This window comes from Larimichthys crocea, chromosome XXIII, assembly GCF_000972845.2.
Source record: "Larimichthys crocea isolate SSNF chromosome XXIII, L_crocea_2.0, whole genome shotgun sequence".
Lineage (NCBI taxonomy): Eukaryota > Metazoa > Chordata > Actinopteri > Sciaenidae > Larimichthys > Larimichthys crocea.
In genome coordinates, this window is record NC_040033.1 from 5265673 (window position 1) to 5287106 (window position 21434).

General features: G+C 41.5%; 1 protein-coding gene across 2 annotated transcripts in view; it reads left to right on the forward strand.

The window, feature by feature from the left end:
* gpr158a (G protein-coupled receptor 158a) overlaps nt 1-21434 on the forward strand; it is a 70261-nt gene that overhangs the window by 9146 nt on the left and 39681 nt on the right. For both annotated transcript variants that reach the window (XM_019266957.2, XM_019266958.2), the window contains exon 2: nt 4942-5047. In XM_019266957.2, the coding sequence (XP_019122502.2) occupies nt 4942-5047 (106 nt within the window). The remainder of the gene's footprint in view (nt 1-4941; nt 5048-21434) is intronic.

A 21434-nucleotide genomic window follows, 5' to 3' on the forward strand; every position in this document is an offset into this window, starting at 1 on the left:
TGGGGCTAACATTACCACAGGCGGACTGGTCTGAGACAGTCCAGAGCTCCTGATGGTGGGATGCTCCTCTCTTTGCAGGCCTGGCCTTTAGACCCACAAAGAATGGAGGATGAAAAGAGAGAGCGCTCTTTTTTCCCGGGGCACCACCACTATCTGCTCTCTGTGATAATCCTGTCTTTATGCCCGAGGGCCTTGATGGTCACCATGATGCTTCAGCCCATGTTCCTCATTGCCACTCTCAAATTATGAGCCCCGGCCTTTGTGCTCGGACACACTTTCCGTCCACCGCACACACTCACGTTTTTTCTTTCTTCTTTCACAAGCTATTTTCTATACGCCATATGTCCGCTCTGCTAAAGATTGCCTGGAGAGTTGGAGGCAGAAGCAGAAAAGAGGAGGTGACTGTGGGAAATAAAGAGGAGGAAACAGGATATTTATTTCTTTGTGTAGACTCTCGGCTTCACAAGCAAAAACCCAAAGCAAGGCGTTAATGCTTGATCTGCCAGCGAAACAGACATTTTGATGAATCCTAAATCCGTAAAAAAACAACAACAAATGATCCTGTTCTCGTGCTGTTTCAGTGTGACTCTCTCCAACCCTTATTACATAACAGAGAATTGAAACGGAGGTAATTTCTCAGCAAAACAACCAGCAGTGCAGTGGAAAAACAGCGAGGTCAGTTTGCCCCAAGGCAGGACCGGAGAAGCAGTTATTAATAACAGAAGTACAGGAAAAGAGAGCGTTGCACTCGCACCGTGTCCACTGGGAGCTGGATATAGTAAACCAGCTCCTATACACCTGGAGAACATGCTACACCAGCAGTATTCGTATATGTGTGTGTGTGTGTGTGCCTGAGGAAGTGGAGGCTAAATGGACGGAGATATAAATGGCTTCTGAGTGAAGTCAATGATTGGATTTCATATCTTGTATTAAATATTAACAGGTATTGAAATGTTCTTTATTACGACGTCGATATTTAAAGGAACTAAAGACGTCGGCATAGTAAGTCGTCAGTGTAGTCAAATTGTAGGAATATAGACTTGGATATAAGGTTTCAACTGTTTGTTTTCGCCATGGACTTTTTTATTTATCCTGCGAATTAATCAACAATACTACGTATGAAGAACGGACGGCGTATGCGTGACATCGCCCATGGATTTTTGAAATATTCTTGTTGGCTGATCTAAAAATGGGCAAAGACGTGGATCTTTGTTGGACCTGAGGCGGGCTGAATGAAGCCTAGGTGCTCAAACAAGCCACCGGTACCTTAATCCTGCATAACTTTAAGCCTTACTATAATTTGAACAGGTGAGTTGTATATAAATTCACCCTCAGTACAGTTGTCATGAACGGGGAAATTAGCTACAGAGACCAAAACTGTTTTTTGTACCAGGCTGTAAACATGTTTATTTCTGCTGTGAAGTTGGACATTTGAACATAGGGACTTATGGAGACTGATTCACTTCTGGAGCCAGCCTCAAGTGGACGTTTGAGGAACTGCAGTTTTTGGCATTTTTACATAGGGTTCACTTTACAACCATGGAGGTTGCCGCTTGCAAAGAGATCAACTTCCTCCGGACCCTCGGATCTTAATGTCCACTGTCCACTGTCCACATACTTAAATATCCATCACAAAAGTAAATATTAAATGGGCTTCAATCGTATTACCCGCTTGTCTACCTGTGTCAACATTTTATGGTGCATGTTTAAGTAAATTACGTGAAATAGGAGGTCAACAGGGTCATAACAGACTCGGAGTTGTGCCGATATATGAAAATAACGGAGATTGAGATTTAAAGAATGCTGAAAATCTTGATCTGACTGATTCTTACCAATTTATTTAGTATTCATTTCACATGTTCAAGTTTAAACACTCTCCACATTATTGTTAATCAGTGTATTATTAAGCATATGCCATGACCATTTACTGCGGCAAAAAAAGGTTTACTTTGTTTGTCAGGTTTGTTTCATATGTGAGCATCAGCTGGTAATGTGTCACAGCAGAAACAGAACACGGTGTAACCATTAACACTAATCATCCCAGTAAGCCATGTGATTATTGTTTATTAATCACGCCTGTACCTTTTCTGCCATGACATGTGGAAATGTCAAAGATCAGAACTTCCTGCCATCTCCTCCTCAAAGCCGAGCAGCAGATGGTACAAAGTGTTTACATACCTGCACGTCCCAGCTTATATCAGCACAAACAAAATACCTGGGGGATAATCCTGTAATCCATTTACACGTGCCAGCTCATAGGCGGAATATTCTGGATAAAATCTTTAAATGCATTACGGAAATCAATCCAGTGTCAGTCAGTGTGATGCTCTCTTCTTCCAGTAGCTGTGTTGACTTTACATGTGTTGACGAGTTAAATTTGCTCATTTGCGTTAATCAAAGCATCAAAAACACACCACTAACACACTTTATGGCATGTTTTTGTTCTATAATCTGAGGTCTGTGCTCAGAGATCCAGAGGGTTGTATCATTTCCATGATAATTATGGCTAAAAAAATTCACAATAATGACGATTATCATAATATCTGTCCAAAATTTGAAAAGAAAAATGCTATTAGTCAAATTTATCTCCAACTTTTTATTGTGTAAAAGTTAATTAACACCTGGAGTGTGAGCGGGAAGAAGATTAACGTGGTATCAATATCCATATATCACAACAACGCTTAATCCCCACAGTAACAGCTGACCAGCTGTTGCACGGTACAGTTAGTTAGTGACGTTTGAATTAGTGAAAACTGCATAAAGAGTTGAATAAAGTGCGAAGAGGATTGTTCATTTAAGAACCAGGTAATAATGTTCTCCATTGATGTCTGAGACCGCTAAGGACTCTTTAACAAAGCGGCGCTCGGGGCAAAATGCATTAATAATACAAATCATAGCATTCTAATTGAATCTTTATTAGGCAGTGATCACTGGTAGAAACTTACATTTACTCTAAAAAGGGGGGAAATCAACCCTGAAACAGAAATGACATTTCGATTTTTTAGCCCGATTTTCTCTGCCAGTGCTGCTCAGACACGAATCCTGGAAATCAGAAGGCCAGAATCAGTCGCTTTTTAATCCTATAGCAAAATAAAATGTGAATGTTGATGCTCAAACAAGCGTCGGAGCAGTTTAAGGTTATTACAAAGTCAGTCACAGCTCCAGGTTTTGCCTGATTAAACAGATTACAGCAGTGATTCAGAGTGTTGTCTTTTATTCACGCTGATCAAACCGTCTGACGGTGGATTCGCCGGTTTCTGTCGAAGACTTACAAAAGAAGCCTTCTTTTCCCACATTATCTGGGTGTCATTAAACTCACGAGCGATGGCTCTCGCACGTCTTACACAAAGTTTTAAATCAGTATAGATTTTCTAACAACACTTCGCCTCGGGCTACGGAAGGGAAGCCTGTACGTGGGCTCAGGTCGACGAGAGACGGTTCAGCGGTTCTTGTTGAGCTGCAGATGTCTGAAATGTTTTGTATTAACTAACAGAATAATCAAGAATTTACTTCTTTTTCTTCTATATACTGCCTTACAATTAGTTTATCCTGTGTGGCCTTCAGGTTCAGAGATGACGACCTTCTCTTCGTCGAGCTTTAGTCAGTGTAAATCCTCCGCAGCTGGCCCGACATGGAGCAAAGACTCGAGCCCTTTTTCCGAAACCACCGTCGCTGAGTGTTTTGTTGTGTTAAGTGATCCATCTGCAGTTTATTGTCTCTCTGTCAGGCGAGTTTCAGCTGAGCAGGAACAGAGGTGATTAAAATGTGAGCAAATTTCTCTGTTTTCCCAAAAGGCACATTTATTTTACAGTTTTTACAGTTACTCAACAACCCATATTCTCTTTGAATGAGCCCTATTATGTCCGTGGTTTGTGTGGCTCCCATCCTCTCCATGATGTAAACTGGAAGTCGACCTGGAGTCAGTTTGTGAGCTTTTATTTTGTTTTTGCACTATACGATCTATTAGCAACTCCTGTTTGCAGCGTACTCATTAATGTACAGGCAACTATCGCTTGAATACTTCAATACTGAAGAAAACTAAGGAGTGCATGTTTTGAACCTCACAATATGCGGCTCTGGTCGCCGCCATGTGGGCAAAGACGAGGCGGGCTGAATGACTTCTGGGTGCAAAACAGCACCAGACTCAGTACAGTTGTCATGAACGGGGAAATTAGCTACAGAGACCAAAACAGTTTTTTTGTACCAGGCTGTAAACATGTTTATTTCTGCTGTGAAGTTGGACATTTGAACATGGGGACATGGAGACCGACTCACTTCTGGAGCCAGCCTCAAGTGGCTGTTTAAGAAACTGCAGTTTTTGGCACTTACCTTCAGAGACATACAGGTTGCTGCTTGATTTCCCTATGATCTTTAAGCTGATTCATGTTTATTCGTAATGGACATTTGTTGTAATAAACCTAAAAATCTGTGCATTGTGTCGGACTTACGACTCTGTTAAAGCGGCACTAAGGGTTTTAAGCACATTGTCTACTTGCCTGAGCTTTTACATTTTAAAAGTACATGTTAAAAGCAGCTACTGTACTGTCATGTAAGGGAGAGAACTGTCATGATCTATGAGGGCTATTAAAGTTGTTACAGCTTCTTCTGAATATATTTTAATGACCGCCTTATAATTTGATGAACATGAGGCATTTCTTTTTACTGTTCTGTCTTAATTACTTAATCGCATGCATGTTTAAACACAAGATGGTTTTTTATTGGTGAATAATAAATGAAGAAGGCGCAGCATGTTCTGGATCCTTTTGTATCAATACTTTTGGGAATATCGAAACCACAAAATTGATTTCCAATCAAGCATTCATCAAATTCCCAAAACCTTATGTTCAAGAAAAATATAATTTTCCTAATTTGCAGGACGCAGCCGCATGGACAGTCTTAATTCTCCAACAGCAGGGTTAATGGTGTCCTCCTGTCTTGCAGGGGCGTGGTGCGTGTTGACATTAATCTACAGGATGTTGATATCGACCAGTGCTCCACTGACGGCTGGTTTGCTGGAACCCATCGATGCAATACGACCACTATGGAGGTGAGTGTGCCGAACACGCGGATTAGACAGAAGATTGATTCGCTCTTGAAAACTGAACTGTAACGTACACGCGTTCAGTCACATCTCCACGAGGCGCTAAATGGAAAAGCACTAAATCTGTACATCTTGTGATGAATAGACGGTAAACTGATTCTTTAATGATACAGTTACAGCCCGGCTGTAACGTAACTAAACACGACGGGTCATATTTTAACATTATGAGACACGAAAGTGTCTCCTTTAAGATAAGACAGGGAATTATTTTGACAAAGCAGATTAATATTTGTGTCAGTTACAGTTTGCTTTGCTCTGATGCTGTGCAAAGGATATAAGGATGATATCTATCCTTATAAATTAAACCTTTGGTGTGTCAAGGTTGAAAAAGCTTTGTTAAACACACCTGCACCTCCTTCACCCACGTTGTCATGAAGTATGATGTGATCAGCAAATGGGTCTAACTGGTCCAAGGTTCGTCATCTTTTTTTAGACACAGAGATACTTGATTCCAAATCTTAAAGAGAAGAAAGAAATATGTTTAACTCAAAGTGATGGGAATGGAAGTAGAGACTTGGAAACACGTTCAGCATTTTGGCAGAGGAGAAAATAGCCGTGGCCATTTTCATACTGATGAAAAATAGGTTGTCTCAAGGCCTTGGAACATGTGGGCAGAGCTCTTGGACAGGATGATAAAACTCTGAGTGCTCTGCTATTTTTAAGAGGATGTCAAATATCCAGATCTTACATTTTTGAAATGGAGAACTGTCATTCCTTGCCATTTTTCAGCGACTGATAGCCAGAAGAAAAAGCAACTAATTAGCAGCGAATACAACTTGGAAAGTCAGAATATGGTTTTATATAACTGTATGGCTATTTTTTTTTTGACCAGCTGTAAACACACACTCATCAAACCTGTCAATTTACATATCCATATTTGCTCTTTTAGTTCTGTTTTTGGTCTCCACCAGTCGTACGCTTTGTCTACTTGCTGGTGCTGAGCAGATATAATGTACACTGGGTTGGGTAGTGCAAAGAGGTGGGAAGTTTCTGGTGAATTTTCAGAAACTTTCCAAGGGAAGTGAACCTGGGGAATTATGGAAATTTATGGGAATTAACTGGAAATTGAAGGGTAATTTAAACAAAATGTGTCGTAAACCACACATTTTGGTAGAAAATTAACACATTTGCGACCAAAGGGGTGACCCAGTTTTATATACAAGTAGTCGTGCTAATATTGCTAATATAATAAATATTTTTAATCAGTATAAACAGGAGAGAAATAACAATCATTAGAACTTATAATAGTTAGCCTAGCAGTTATTAATAATAAAGTTTTCCGCATGACATCATGCTCTGCTAAAACTTTTCCTCACAGGTCATAAATACTTTCAGCCTTTCTGCTTTTATAGTAAGAGTGGCTAACAGCTAGGCTCCCGGTCGATGCTTCTTACTCGCCCGCTCCGGGCCTCGTCGTTAAGAGCGACAGATTTCGAAGAGGTGCTGTAGATCAGACTGCTTCATAATGCATGTGATGTAATGGATTGCAGTGAGCCTCTTTGAATAATTAATCACTCTCTTTGTCTGAGTACTTCCACCTCTCCGTGGACAGTCAATGCCAGAGACGTTTGACAGCGTGTATGTATGTGTGTGTGTGTGAGAGAAATATTGTTACTGCTATAGATTTTAGCTGGGTTTGCAAAAATAATGATCTGTGTGTGCTTACAGTGCAGGAGTGTGTTGGGGGTATGCTTGCTTACAGCTGAATGATGAAAGCTGTTGTGGTCATGGCATGTTGCAGGATGTTTCTTGTCTTGCGTGACAGCTTTATTAGACCGGAGTGCTCGTTATCATTATATCTGCTTGATAAACAACACAGATAACGGAGAGCAGCGGTGATTTTAACCACTTCGTTATCTGTTATGAACGTGTAGCGCAGAGTCTGCAAGTTAGCCTTCATATTCTGCAAACGGCAAATCATCTTTGCATCTGCCTACCTTACCCGTCCCAAAGTGCGCGGCCAGGTAAATCAGAGGTGACGTGGGAGGCTGATGTCTCTCCAGCTATGAATAGAAAGCACGACTGCAGTGTAATCAAGTCTTGCAGGTCTTTGTGTGTGTGTGTGGTAAAGACAGCACTGGGAGGGATATCCCGTATTTGCAAAGTGGGATTCATTTTCATTACAGCTCTGTTTCTTTTTCCCGTGCAGGTATTCCCCCTGCATGTGCAGCAATTTAATGGGTTTCTTTGGGGCCATTTATATTTAAAAAAACATTCATTTCAGACTGCTATAGATCCACATAAGGAGTATTTTATTTGTTTTATTGGAAACAATGAGTTCATTTAGTCGCTGTTGGAGCAGTTTATTTATTTCCATTCCAACAGCTCCTCTTAAACGGGATTCGGATGGGATTTGCCCATCACCTATGAATCACTTTCATCACACATCCACTGTTGTACTTCTGCTCCGTAGCAGCGCTTTAAGTGCCACCATTCCAACAATTGAATTTGACAAAATGCAGCCGTTTCAGCGAGCCGGCCCGGGCCAGGCAGTCGTCTCCATGGCCTCCTTTTACAACCTGCCTCTCAAGCTGCTGTTTGCCCAGCCAAGCATACAGTACAGGCAGCCCAAACTCAGATGGAGGCAGATGCTATGGATGACTGATTCGCCAGGCGAGCAGAGGAAAGGCAAAACAAAATGAGGCTCGGACTGTTGACAAGAAAAACACAATATCGCAGACAGTGTCAGAAACCTATGGCTGTTTTGTTTTTTGTTTTTTGATTCTTTCCTCATTGATCATATTCACAAAACCATACTTATAGTTCTCAGGTCACTTAATCTGCAATGTTTCTTATTTTTTATTTGAGTCAAAATAATACAATTAATTTAATCCCACAGTTCAGCGAGGCAGGGAACGTCGGACCAGGGTTTATTTAAATGTTAGACTTGATGTGATGAACTTAAGTTGTTCTACTGTTCAGCTCAGCTCATGAGGACATCAGAGTTGCAGCATGGTGTGTTTGTGTTGATGCCTACAAGCGTGAAAATTGATCCAGTATTCGTTAAAAATAAAAGTAAGTGTGTTTGGCTTCAGCGAGTTTAATAAAAAAAAGACAAATTCTTGGAGTAAGTTGGGAAAATAAAACTTTTTGGACAAAATCATAAACAAAAATAACTTGATAAAATGCTGCAGCTCAGACAACTAAACTTACAAACTTGTCATGTTTGTATATTACTGAATTGTTTTCATATGTAAGCTGTGGCAACAACGATATTCCTGTATAGGAATAAAACTCTGTATTTAGTTGTTAACTGTAGTTTTGAATGGGATGTACAAAGTGCAGGTTTACGTCCAGTCTCTGGTTAATTTAGGCAACAAGAACATTTTCAATTAAATGTTAACAATGCTGTAGTCACTATGTTTAGTATCAGTATTTTCACGACTACATTATGTTTCCCTCACGGCGTATTTGCTGTTGCAAAGGAGACAAGGCTGAAACTGAAACTTAAAATTTCTATGTTGCTACGAATCAGCTGTTTTTTTAGCACGCTGTTACAAAAAGTCAAATTCAAGTTTATATAATTTATCAAACTTGCAACTGAGAAAATCAGCTAGAATACACCAACGCTGCTTTCTAGGACAATATATATAAACTCTGACCGCATGTACTATACAGTACAGCTCTGACTTCTGCCAACACGGTGAAACTAGATGAGCCAAGCGTGGCACCGACTGAATATCGACCACAATCTGGACTTAATTTCCTGCTTTAAATGTGTATACATGCTGTGTGAGGCTGACGTTTCCTGTCTTTCTCCCCCGCCGTACCTCTCATCTCTCACTAATGGCACTTCCATTAGTGTGTTTCACCATTCTTCAAAAGTCTAGGACTTCGCCGCCCTGGGGGCACCTTTTCATACGAAAACGCGGCTGTGGATGATGATGAATGTTTCAATCAATTAGCTTATTGCTCAGAACAAGTGGTGGAGCCCTGGGGGACTGTAGCCTGTGAAAGGCAGTGACACATAACCTGAATGATTACTGCAGCCGGCACGACAAGGACTCCTGACTCTGCTGCGTTTCTTGGTCGAGAGCTGCCGAGTGAGAAGAGTGAGGACCGATGGTTAGAAATGAACATTTATGAACTGATATGAACACATCAGACTCCGACCACACGTAGCATCATAATTCCAGGATTGTTCTTCAATCCCAGTTGATTTGACGATGGTGTCCACCATTTACTCGCTGAAATATCTCAATGACCATTCGATGGATTGCCATGAAAGTTAGCGCGGTCATTCATGGTCCCCAGAGGATGAATCCTGCTATCTTTTGGTGTATTTCCATCAGCCTCGGCTGTAGTTTGTGGTTAGAGCTAATGTCAGTATACTAACTCCAATGGTGAACATCAACATAAGCATGTCAATCATGTCATTTTAAGTATGTGGGCAGCTTCATTTGGATATTTCTGTTAGTACGCTTCTATGTAGTACACTGTGTGCTTACTGCATTTGTATATTGTGGTATTCACCCAAACTTCTTCAGCTCCAGCAGCTTTTTCAGCCGCTGCTGTTGGAAAAAAATGTTTTATATTCGTATTGTGTGACCTGTAAGTTGTGTTGCCAACTCATCACCCTGGTTTCTATAGATCCATAGAGCAGAAGGCCACCTCTATCAGTTGGATTGAAACAGGATCTGTAGAACAGAGGGCTACTCTGATTATCAGCCGGTTGAAAACAGAGGGACAAGATACCGTCAGGGTCAAAAGTCAAACCCCCTAAAAGTTCAGTATGCAGTTAGTCATGTGAGACATACTGTAAGATAGATGTCTCAGATTGCTGACTAGGTACAACTGAACATCGAAGGGGGAGTTTAGGTTTTCCTGGCTGAAGATGATTGGAGCAGCTGAGTGCCAAGAGGCTGGGACCAGCCTGTGCACCAACAAGGGAGAGCCAAGTTTAAACCAGGGCCGCTCCGCAACAGTTTTTGAGATTGGCACACATATTATATAACTTTGTGTAAATTCTAAGTTAGGACTCTCTTTTTGGAAGTTGGTTGCAGCTAACTGCTTGCAGACTTGCAGATTTGCTGAACAAAAGAGGGTCCATGTACATGTAATATTTTGGTGTCCTGATGCTAAATAAATACTCGTACTAAGGAATAATTCAGCTATAGAATTACTCCATGCAAATCAACGAACGCGCCCTGCCCTTCAGCTACGTAGCCAAAGTGGCAACCATTGTGGGCAAGAAATGTCCAGCGTTCCACAGTACACTGTATTTTACCATAACTGATAGTGTGAATGCACTTATGTACTTAAAATAATATAAAATATAAGTATGGAAGTATGCACACTGAGACATACCTCTAACTTTTACTGGCCAGTTTAGTTTAACTGGAATCCAGTTTATCGAGATGATATACAACTTTATACCCTCTTCTTTACTTTTCTTCTTGTTGTCTTCGTTTTCTGCCTCCTCCTCTTCTTCTTGCAGTAATTCCAGTTTACATATTCACACATTTCGGAGGTGACACTGAAGTACAAATTCACTTTTCGCTAAAATATTCTGTTCTGAGATTTTTGGATTCAAACTCTTTGGCAGATTTGAATTATGATAATTTAGTCATTTCACTCATTCCAGTGCTGAAGCTAACAACCCATATGGCCGCAAAGGACTGACTGTCCACACCAAAACACACACACACACACACACACACACACACACACACACAGAGGTGTCAAACCACTGTGTGGCCGGGGAGATTTGATGGTGTCCGTGTTTTATGCACTCAACAGCATTTGTGGTTTATTCTTGCCTTGCTGTGTGTGCTCTGTCTGTTGTTGAAAAGCTGAAGTGGATATTCCAGCGCCGTCTGTTCAATCACCGTTACATCATGACCTTGGTTCACAAGGTTGTCCTGGCCCGGGCCGGCTATCATCTCAATCACACACTGATTTCTTCGCCGTGCACCTTGTGCTGCTGAATTAATAACGCCATCAGTGTTGAACAACTGCTGCCACCCTCCCGCTCTCACCTTCTGGCTCTCGCTGGTTGTCTCGCCCATTTTTGCAAACAGAAATGAGCACACAACACACACCCTTGTCGTCTATAACATTACATCCACTCATATTCATTTCCTGGAGGGTTACTCTAACCCCAGTCATGGCCACTGTAGTCCTCATTGTATCACTTACCATAGCCTAAATAAATGGGTGACCTTGTGGGGACCAAATTTGGATGTTTTTATCCAGATATCAAAGAAATATTTCAAAGTGAGGACCACGTTTTTGTTCTCTTGTTTTTGTCCCCACATTTCATGACTTCATCCTAAAAATCCACAGAGACTTTGGACAGTCCGGTTCTTTTAGTGCATCCTTATCCGTCACTATATGGCAAAATAAATTCAAGCTTGGCTGATGTGGAAGAGCTGAACGCAATGAAAAGTTAACCTCAGTGGATCAGTCATTACATACGTTCAGCACATGACTTAAATATTACTTAAACTTCAATCAGATCTGTGTGGAGCAGTAAGGAGACTGAAATGTTCCTCAAATTAATACACAAAACAATATTTCCATCATGTTTTCTACATTGTTTTTGTTCCTTTGAGGTTTGGCCAGAACCATTTGGCATAAATACTGTTTATCTTAATGCAGATAACCCCTAGCATTCATATAAAGTGGTTTGGAAACTTTAGTTTTGATGAATTTATGGAAACTTGCAGATTCCTGTCCACACGATTGGCACGAGGGATCTACAGTTTTATGTCCCTACAATGTCTCTGTGTCAGTTTTTTGTCCTCACAATGTGACAACAGCTTCAAATTTCTGTCCCCAGAGTAAATGTGCAAATAGATTTTTTCCGAGCAGAGAAGCTCATAGATCCACATGGAAAGCAGCTCTTTTATTCGCTGTGGCATTTCAAGCACCAACTCTAAACTAAACTTTACCTCAGACTTGGATAAAAAAAAAAAATCCGTCCATTAGCGGTGATCTTTCACATTGATTGATTTAGTACTGTCGCTGGAGTAAAAACCAAAAAGGAAAAAAAAGCTGATTGGCATTAACCCCAGCAATGACCTCCAACCCGAGCGTGTCAGGCTTTGTTTCCGGGATTTATATCTCATTGTTTCTTGTCCTGCAATCTTTACTTGCAGCTGCCAATAAATTACAAAGATTAGACAAAAGGCTGTGTGTTGTATACGGGCAGCTATTATAAGAAGTCTTTTATCTGCAAGGCAAAACACACAGAGGGTTACAGAACAACATACATTTCCAGGATTTCCCTAGCATTTGTTTTGAAGCATAAATGTGGCCTTACTTTGGTTGGTTCATTCCTTCAGCATGAGACGACGCATGGCAGGTCGGATTGATGGGATTCATTTAAAACACTTTGAAAACTGATTGCCAACTGAAACTCATTAATCACAGTGGCACAAAAAAAGATTGATTCGGGCATCAGACATGTTGCTTGATTTGCATGCAAAGGTTTCAGGCCTCATTCTGCCCCATAATGAGTCGTCTATTGTGTTAGCAAACTGTCATTTATTTCCTCCAAATGGAAGACACACACTGCGAAAAGAAACAGCCGGTATTCCACTGCTGAAAGTCAGAAAACATATTTGCTTTTGTTCACAAGTAACTCATTTAAGGGTGGTTATGTATCCCAGGACACTGAGACTTCACTTCAGGCTAGACAAAGCAATGCACACTGCAGGGAAAAACACCCAAAGGTCCAGTCAGAAAACACACAAGTAACACTGTTCAGTTACCATGAGTTCAACCAGTATAGAAGGTTTAGCTGCCGACTGCAATGAGGTATGAATACAGGATAATCTGGCACAGGTGGATTGTCTTGACCAGGCTTTTGTAGCAGGAGTGATTGTAGATGAGACTTGCCACGTCCAACACACAGAACAAGAACAACCATCACATTTAATCCTAAAGGAGTTTCTTGGCATTATAAACATGAGAAACTCCACAAAAACGGTTAGATAGAATACATCTCTGATATGTTACCTTGGCTTAACCTTTATCCCTGATAAATAATAATAAAAATCCATCAATCTTCCATAGCAGTTTATCCTCGTCAGGGTCGCAGGGGCTGGAGTCAATCCCAGCTGACATTGGGCTGGAGGCCCAGGGCTGACACATAGAGACAAGCAACCTTTCACACTTAAGGGCATTTTACAGTCACAAATTAACCTCTCAACCTGCATGTCTTTGGACTGTGGGAGAGTATCATGCAAAATCCACAAAGATTCGAAATCGGGAACCTTGTTTCTGCAGCCCTAATAATGAATACCAGAAATGTCTTTGTTTAACGTGTGATTTTGAAGTGAACCTGCTGGTTCTGACACAAAGCGTATAGTTTTATTTCCAGATGTGTCACTCTTCACTGGGACACGATTGTTCATCTGACATGCTCTGCGCTCCGTTACCTCCAAACATTTGCGAATGTGATACACATTAGTCGAGCGACGGTGAGGAATGTTTATCTGCTTGTTGCTCTGACAGCTTCCCGCGTCCGAGTGTTCCCTCAACATCATCCAACAAAAAAACGCTCAGCCCTCCACCTGCAGGTAAAAATAGCTTCCTCACCACCACCTCTGTTTAAAACATGGCATCGTAGCGGGGCAGGGATTTCCACAAGGGACCTATCTAAAGAGTGGTTTCACACCCAGGCCACGACCCTTTCAACCTGCTGATCTCGTTTCGGCAATTTGGGTGGAGAGAAAGAGCTCGAAGCGGCCTAATTAACCACGTTCCTTACTATGTTGCCTATGTTCAGGAGCCTATAAATAGGGTAATTGCTAATTATCTACAGTGATCTCACCAAAGCTGTGATTATGCCTCTGAGTTGATAAGGGTGCTTGATAGGAAGGAAATAGAGTACTGCTGTGCAGTATTTAAATTCAACCTTCAATTTGAGTGAATCCTTTTGTGAATTACGCGACATTGTAGTAACGTACTGTAGTAGGGAGACCAAAGTCCTGCTCAGGACCAGGAAAGTAAAAAGAAGTGAGTTTCTTATCACTGAGGAAGAAAGACTGATTGAAGGATGAACAGATGGACGCAGAGTTATATCTTGGAAAGAGTTTTCGGTGCTGGAGAAAGAACCGCTAAACTTTTTGTCATGCCAGCACAGGCCGGGTCAGAACACTTCAAAATTTCATCATTAAATATCACAAAAATATTCAGTTTGTCTGCTGTTCTGTCGTCCAGGATTTCGTGTTACCAATCACTCATATACAAAAATTAAAACCCCACATTGGACAGCAGTGAGATGTTCTGTGTTTCTGTCTCCTTCGGGGTTATCGTAGATAAAAACATCAAGGTTGAAGCCTGTTGGCCATAACACGGTGGGACGAGAGATCACAGGACACTTCTGGTTTTAACTCTGGCCCCCCCCTCCGGCCCCTCGGCGGTGCAGCCTTTCCTTATAACCACTGTCTCGCTAATTGGCTCTGCGGATAATGCTGGAACTCCGAATTTACATGGAAACACTTTGAAGGCTTGAGCACACTCGCCCGCGGGCACAGTCTTACATCCACTCTGCCCAGCCTTAGCTGGCACACGGTAAACCAAGACAGAAAGCAAACACTCCAGTCCACGGAGGATGGGGGAATGTAGAGGTAACATTTGTCTAGGGTCCCCTGAGATTGGATGTGAGACGAGTACAGCCGCTTGCTTACAGAGGACGGAAATAGACAGAAAAAGAGTGACGGAAACATATCATGACGGCAGCATGGTTTACATAGGTCTGATGAACCTGTTTACATAACCCTAACCATGCATTGCACTCTGGCATCCATCCACAATCCATCTTCCATCACTTATCATGGTCCATGTCATGATGTCTGCAGGGTAAGCTTCGCTTCAGCCACATCCTGCTTGCTCCTCCTGGGAGATCCTGAGGCGTTCTTGGACCAGTAGGGATTATAAAATCCCCCCAGTGTGTTTTGGGTGTCCTCCCAGTTGGACCTGTACGCTTCCACATGAGACATTTCAACCGGATCCTTTCAACATGAAAGCACAAAGGTTGTAGTCCGTGCTCCTTGCTCATATTGAAGCTACTCACTGTGAACCGAAGGGTGGTGATGATTGATGGCTACCCAGATCTCATGATCTGAGCCACTGACTCCATAGTACACCCACCACAGTAAATATAATATTGGGGAAAAGGCAGTTACAAAGTCAACAGATAGCCTGTTTTTCCAGGATTTTTCCATCTGTAGTGTTGAATCAAAAATTCAATCCCAAAGTTCAAACATTTATTCTGTAATATCATTTGTCCTGGCTTAGCCCCAAGGAGATGCACAGGATGTGAGCAAACATATGTGTGTATATAACTTGCTCAAGTTAAATAAGTCTTATATGGTGCACCTTGACTGAAATGTTTCATATTTCATGTTCAAATTGAGTTCCACGACTGTCGGCATCACAAATGACTCTATTCTGTGAAATCCTTTACACCAGGGGTGGGTAATTAATTTTCCCAAGGGGCCACATGAGATACTGCAAAGGTCGTGGAGGGCCGGACCAATACTCCGAACCCAATTCTGCTAAATATTGATTTCATTGCTTTATAAAATGCAGTAAATATGGTTTTGAGCTGCTGCTGGTAATACATGCATACATGTTAATGTGGAGTAAGTCAAATAATAGTTTAACTATTTTAGTTACAACATCAATAACATGGTTCATTTTTAGCACTGACTTACACACAAACCTCCTGATGATTGATAAAAAAGCCAATTTCTCTTTCATTAAATTTATCCTGCATCTTCTTCAGTAGTCCGACATTTTCCCCGTCAGATCTGGACAACCATCCGTGGTAACACCTGCCAGTTTGTTCCATTTCAGTCCCAGCCTGTCAAAGCATGCATTACCTCTGTAAACAGATCACTCCCGTCTGTCGTCCCTTTCATTGATTGCATCGCTGCCAGCTCCTTAAATTCCTTTGTTATTCCACGTACAAAGATGAGTCCTCTATCCTTCTAGTTACAGTTCGTCTGGAGAGCTCTTGTTAAAAAGTCTACATTCTGCCATTTAGCAACAAGTCAACTGTCTCTTTTGTGCAGCCATGTATGTACTTAAGTCGCCTTCAAAATAAAAGCACTGATTGTGCTGTATTGATTTCTAATTTCTGGGTAACCTCACCTTTTCCAGTAGAGGACTGTGCTCCTCTGCCCTGACTCCTACAGGCCAATAGGGGTGGTGGAAGTGATTATTATTAGTGTAATTATTATTTTTATTATCACCCACTGATGATAATCATACGTGAATGAGCTCAGCTCCTGTTTCACGGTGTGCATCCATGCGTAAAGTGAGAAACACAGCTGAAGATACCCCAAAGATAAATGGTAAAGAGCGCGCACACTGAACTCTATGAACAACCAGGACCTTCACAGTGCATGAAGACTTACCAGCTTATTTGAATCACATCTGAGCTACATTTGAGGGCGACACAGGAAGAACTAATGCGGTTATTGTACATGAGACGAGTCGTGCAGACGGCGGCAGACTTCGCTGTTCTTCGTCACTTCATGACTCTGTTTGTGCCCGTTGTCGCTGGAGGCTGCAGTGTGGATGTCGGAAAAACTTTGTGCACGCCTCATCCCTCTCTCTTCTTCTTTTTTTAAAGCACTCATTGTCCTTATTTTTGGCACGAGCGTGCTCATATGAAAGAGCGCCGAGAGAGTCTATTTGCAAGTCGCAAAGAGTCAACATCGCTGTGCATTTTACCGCGTGAACGTGAAATAAATACGTGCCCGGCTGGTTCACTTTGACACTTACATAAGCTGCGAATGTGATTATGAAAGCAATATCCCAGTGGTGTCTGTTGTGTGTACTAGTCTCAGCCTGATGGCAATGTTAAGCTCCCTTAGGCCAGAGTGTTTATCTCACTGGTGTTTAGGCTTTTGGTCTTTGGACAGCACCCAAAGCGAGGCCCCTGCCGTCCAGGCGGCTATAGCTGCCTCGCCTAACTCCTGCTAGTTGACCTCGTTTAAAGGCCTGGCTGCGCTGTCTGGCTGTCCCTCTGAGCACAGAGCCACAGCCATCCAACTCCCTGCAGTGTCTGTGTGTGACTGTAGATACTTTGTGTGTGTGTGTGTGTCTGTACGTCTGAGTTAGAGTAATGCACAGCCTTGAAATTCTGGTCTGAGACAGATCCAGCACCAATTTATTTAGCTCTGTCGCTGCCCAACAGCTAAAAAAGCACGAACCTGGCCAAAAGCAAATACACTGACGTCAAAACTCATTCCTCTCTCTGTCTCTTTAGCTCTCCCTCACATACACAGTGCGACTAGTTCACTTCTCAGTCCTGCTGCTCTAACATTTATCAGCCAAATGTGCAGTGTATTAAACCCCGTATATTCTCACTGACAGCAAATTAGTCGGGAGGATGGTGTTAGGGAGTGTATTATTAGACTTAATTTACTTTATAGTGTACTTTACCGTTTATTGACATAATATTCAAATGTTTTTTTCATGGTTTTATTATATTTCTGGAGGAAAAATGTCCCACTGGACTGAAAATCTGTGAAAGTATCACGCCAACGCCGCTGACACTGACACGGCATCCTCAAATTCACTCAAGTTAGCAGCAATAAACGTGCATAACAACCAGTGACAGTACAAAGAATGGACAGTGTATCTGTGACGTCACCTATGGAAGAGCTGTGTGCTGTTTTGAAGCTCAAAATCTGTGGCTGTCCTGCCTCTTCCGCCTCGCAGCTAAAAAAATTGGCAGGGATGGGCTTAATGAATCCTGGTTGCTCAAACATGCCACCTGTAACGGCACCTACCTGTCAATCAAAGCGTCCACCCTCTCAATCCTGCATAACTTTAAGCCTTAATATAATGTGAACAGGTGAGTTGTATATAAATTCACCCTCAGTACAGTTGTCATGAACGGGGAAATTAGCTACAGAGACCAAAACTGTTTTTTGTACCAGGCTGTAAACATGTTTATTTCTGCTGTGAAGTTGTGACATTTGAACATGGGGACTTATGGAGACTGACTTGTTCTGTTGCCAGCCTCAAGTGGACGTTTGAGGAACTGCAGTTTTAGGCACTTCCGCATTGGCTTTCAAAATAAATTAAGTTTAGGCACCACAACTACCTGATTAAGTTTAGGAAAAATCATGGTTTGAGTTAAACGTGGTATCGCACTATAACGTGTAACACAAACACTGACACGGCATCCTTAAGTCCGCACAAGTTAGCAAAAATGAATATGCATTACAGTGTCAGACTTTCAAAATAAAGCTGTTGCAGGTGGTTAGGTTCAGGATAAATCATATTTTTCACGCCTTGGCGAGGCAGAACGTGACACTCGTGACATCTCGAGGGACAGTGTGTATTTTCGGAGCAGTTGGCCTTTTGAGGAATGGACGTTTGTTTTTGTGATAACAAAGGGGCTTTTCAGTCCAGCGGGACTTCTTCTGGACTATTGTGGCTTTGGAATAATGGCCTGTCGGAACAATGGCATTGCACCGTTACATTACTCACAATGGGTTAAACTCCAAAAAGCTCTGGAGCTTACACATCCCTAAACGCGGCTTGATGGTGTGTCTTTGTTGGGCCCTCCATGCCTGGTTAATACTAATGTCTCTCTCCGAGCCCAAGGCAAGTGAAATCACCACGATAATTTTCTCAGACATTAAACAACTCTTTTTTTTTTTACGTGTGGGATAGTGCTTCCTGCGAGGAGCGACTTTATTTCAGTGTGTAAGATCCATTAAATTGTATGTCGGTCTACGTGGGTGTTTATTTTTATCTAAAGAATCTCGTTAGGCGAAGTGTCAAGGAGGAAATAATTACAGCGGGATTCCTCGGCGAACATGTTAAACTCCTCGTTTTTTATTCTTTCCCTGGTGCCTGCACGTCCTGAGCTGGTAGTTTACAGCACACTGCACAGACACTGTGCAGTACATGCAGGATAAACTGCCCTCAAGCCAAGTCCTCCCTCCTCTAACCTCCTTTCTGTGCATTCTGTAGTTCAATCTGTAATTATCGGACGATGAACTTTCCTCAGGGTTTATGTTGCAGTCTGTAGGATCATTACAAATATCTACAGAGGCCCATTAGTGGTTGATTAGACACGGCGCTGGACCGGAAGAGCGTGGGCTCATTTCAAAGACAGGGAGAGTCCTCGGCAGGGCCTAATTAGCCAGCAGAATTGAGCTAGTTCCTGGTTTCCTGGTCAGGTGGAAGACGCCTGGCCTCTGCATCAATTAGTGCTACTCCTGGAGTTGGTTTTTATTCCCCTGCGTCATGTCACAGAAAGGTGATGGAGGAGAACTGCTGCGTTTGATGTCAGGAGAAAGAATAGTAGACGCATTTGTATGCAGGGAGTGCTGCAATATAATGTAGTCTAATGCAATGATGTGCAGTTATAGTGAATTTATGGTCTTAAGTTTAAGTTATTGAGATCCTCACTGTCTTGTTTGCACACGTTCTTACACTTTAATGTGCTTATATTATTTATAAAATGTTATTTTAACGTTATTACATGACGCAACATGATTTACATTCCTTTTATCTTGAATGTTTTATCTAGATTTGCCTAACTGGTCACTGTATTTTCATTAAAACATCACAGAAATGGCAAAAAGTCCTACTGATATCAGCATTTCGACACATTTAAAATGGAGTAATATTTACAGAAGCGCGTTGCATTCACCTGATTCCTGATCCTGATGATTTCAGCATCACTTTATTAGAAAATGGTACAGTAAAAGAACTTGAAATTCACCCCAAAAGTAGCTCCGGACATGTAGAAGAAGAATCAGGTGGAGTTGTCAGAAAACAATTTGATTTGTTTATTTAATTACTTTTCTAAATTTCCATGTATCTTAAAAAAGAGATTATTATTTGATTTCTGCGTTTCCGAGGTGTACTCGAAGGCACCATGAAGCCGCTCACACGCTTTACCGTACAAACCGATGTAGTCAGGCACTAGATTTTGAAGTGTAGATAGCGTTACCGCAGTACTGTATCATATTGAAGTTATTGATTAATATTAATTGATAAAAATTCCCAGGAATTATGAAAAGTGCTAGTAAACACTAATGTTGTTGGAGTGGCTTCAAGGATGGCTCGTTTTGATGAACGTTAGGTTGTAGCTCGTTGTCTGTCTTACTACGGTTGAAAATATGCGTGTTTTGTTTTTTAACAACGTTTCACTTAAGAGTTATTGATCCCGGAAGTGCCAATATCTTTCTAACTTTACCGAATTGGCAGTGGCCAATGAGGCACCTTTCCTTTCCTTAGGATCTCGTAATTACGAAATCTTTACTCATAATTACGAGAAAAGATTTCATATCCAGTAAATGCAATGCACTTCTGTAAATATTATGTTTATCGTAGTGACAACTATTTATAATCTGAAAATCTAGTGCAGTATTAACTTTTGGTAAAATAAATAAATAAATTGTTATCACCACCTTTACCATTAATAGACATCTCTACTGATTGGCTGAGCAAGCTTCAAAAAAATCCAAATGCATAGACGGGGATTTATTTTCATCATTCTGTTCAGTAAACCCTTTAAAATGAAACAAAATCCCAAAAATATGATTAAAAACTCCACCACAGACAGACTGACCGAATGCCAGGATCGATTTTTCGGAGAAACTTCCTGGAAAGACGCCACTTGAAAAGGTCTCAGTGCACCCTGGGGGGATTTCTTGGGGTCTAAAATACTACAGAGTGCAAGGAGACAAGGAGACGACTCAATCAGGTTGAGTTAAGTGCGAATCCCAAACCAAAATATTTGAATGTCCTGTTCTACAGCTTTATTGTACAATGTAGAAAATGTATGCAACATAAAAGAAGAGTTGTAATGATGTTTTAATGCTCAGGGGTAATGAAAGCTCCAGTTACTGTGCTGTAAATGCCATTATCATCCATAATAATAATGAAGGAATGAGTCAGGATTTACCACCATGTCTCCTAAACGAATCCAAACTTTTCGGCATCTTATTCCCTGTCAGTGTGCAGTTCAGAGGTCATGGACTGTGCAGTATCAGGTAGTCTTCTAATGCATTCTGGGTGACGTAGTATTCATTTTACATTACCGCTTCTCCTTATCAGGGTCATGGGACGGGTGGAGCCAATCACAGCTGACATTAGGTGAGAGGTTGGGTACATCGTGGACGAGTCACCAGTTCATCATAGAGACAAACAACACGCTCACATTTAGAGTCACCAATTAACCGGTAAATCTGAATGTCTTTGGACACCCAAAGCACCCGGAGAAAACCTATTACCAAACTCATTAAAATGTATATTGTAGAGTGTATAGCTGTTGAAGACACATTTAGATTTCACTGAATTTAAATACGTTACATGGACATTCATGGTTTTCTGGTGGTTTAGG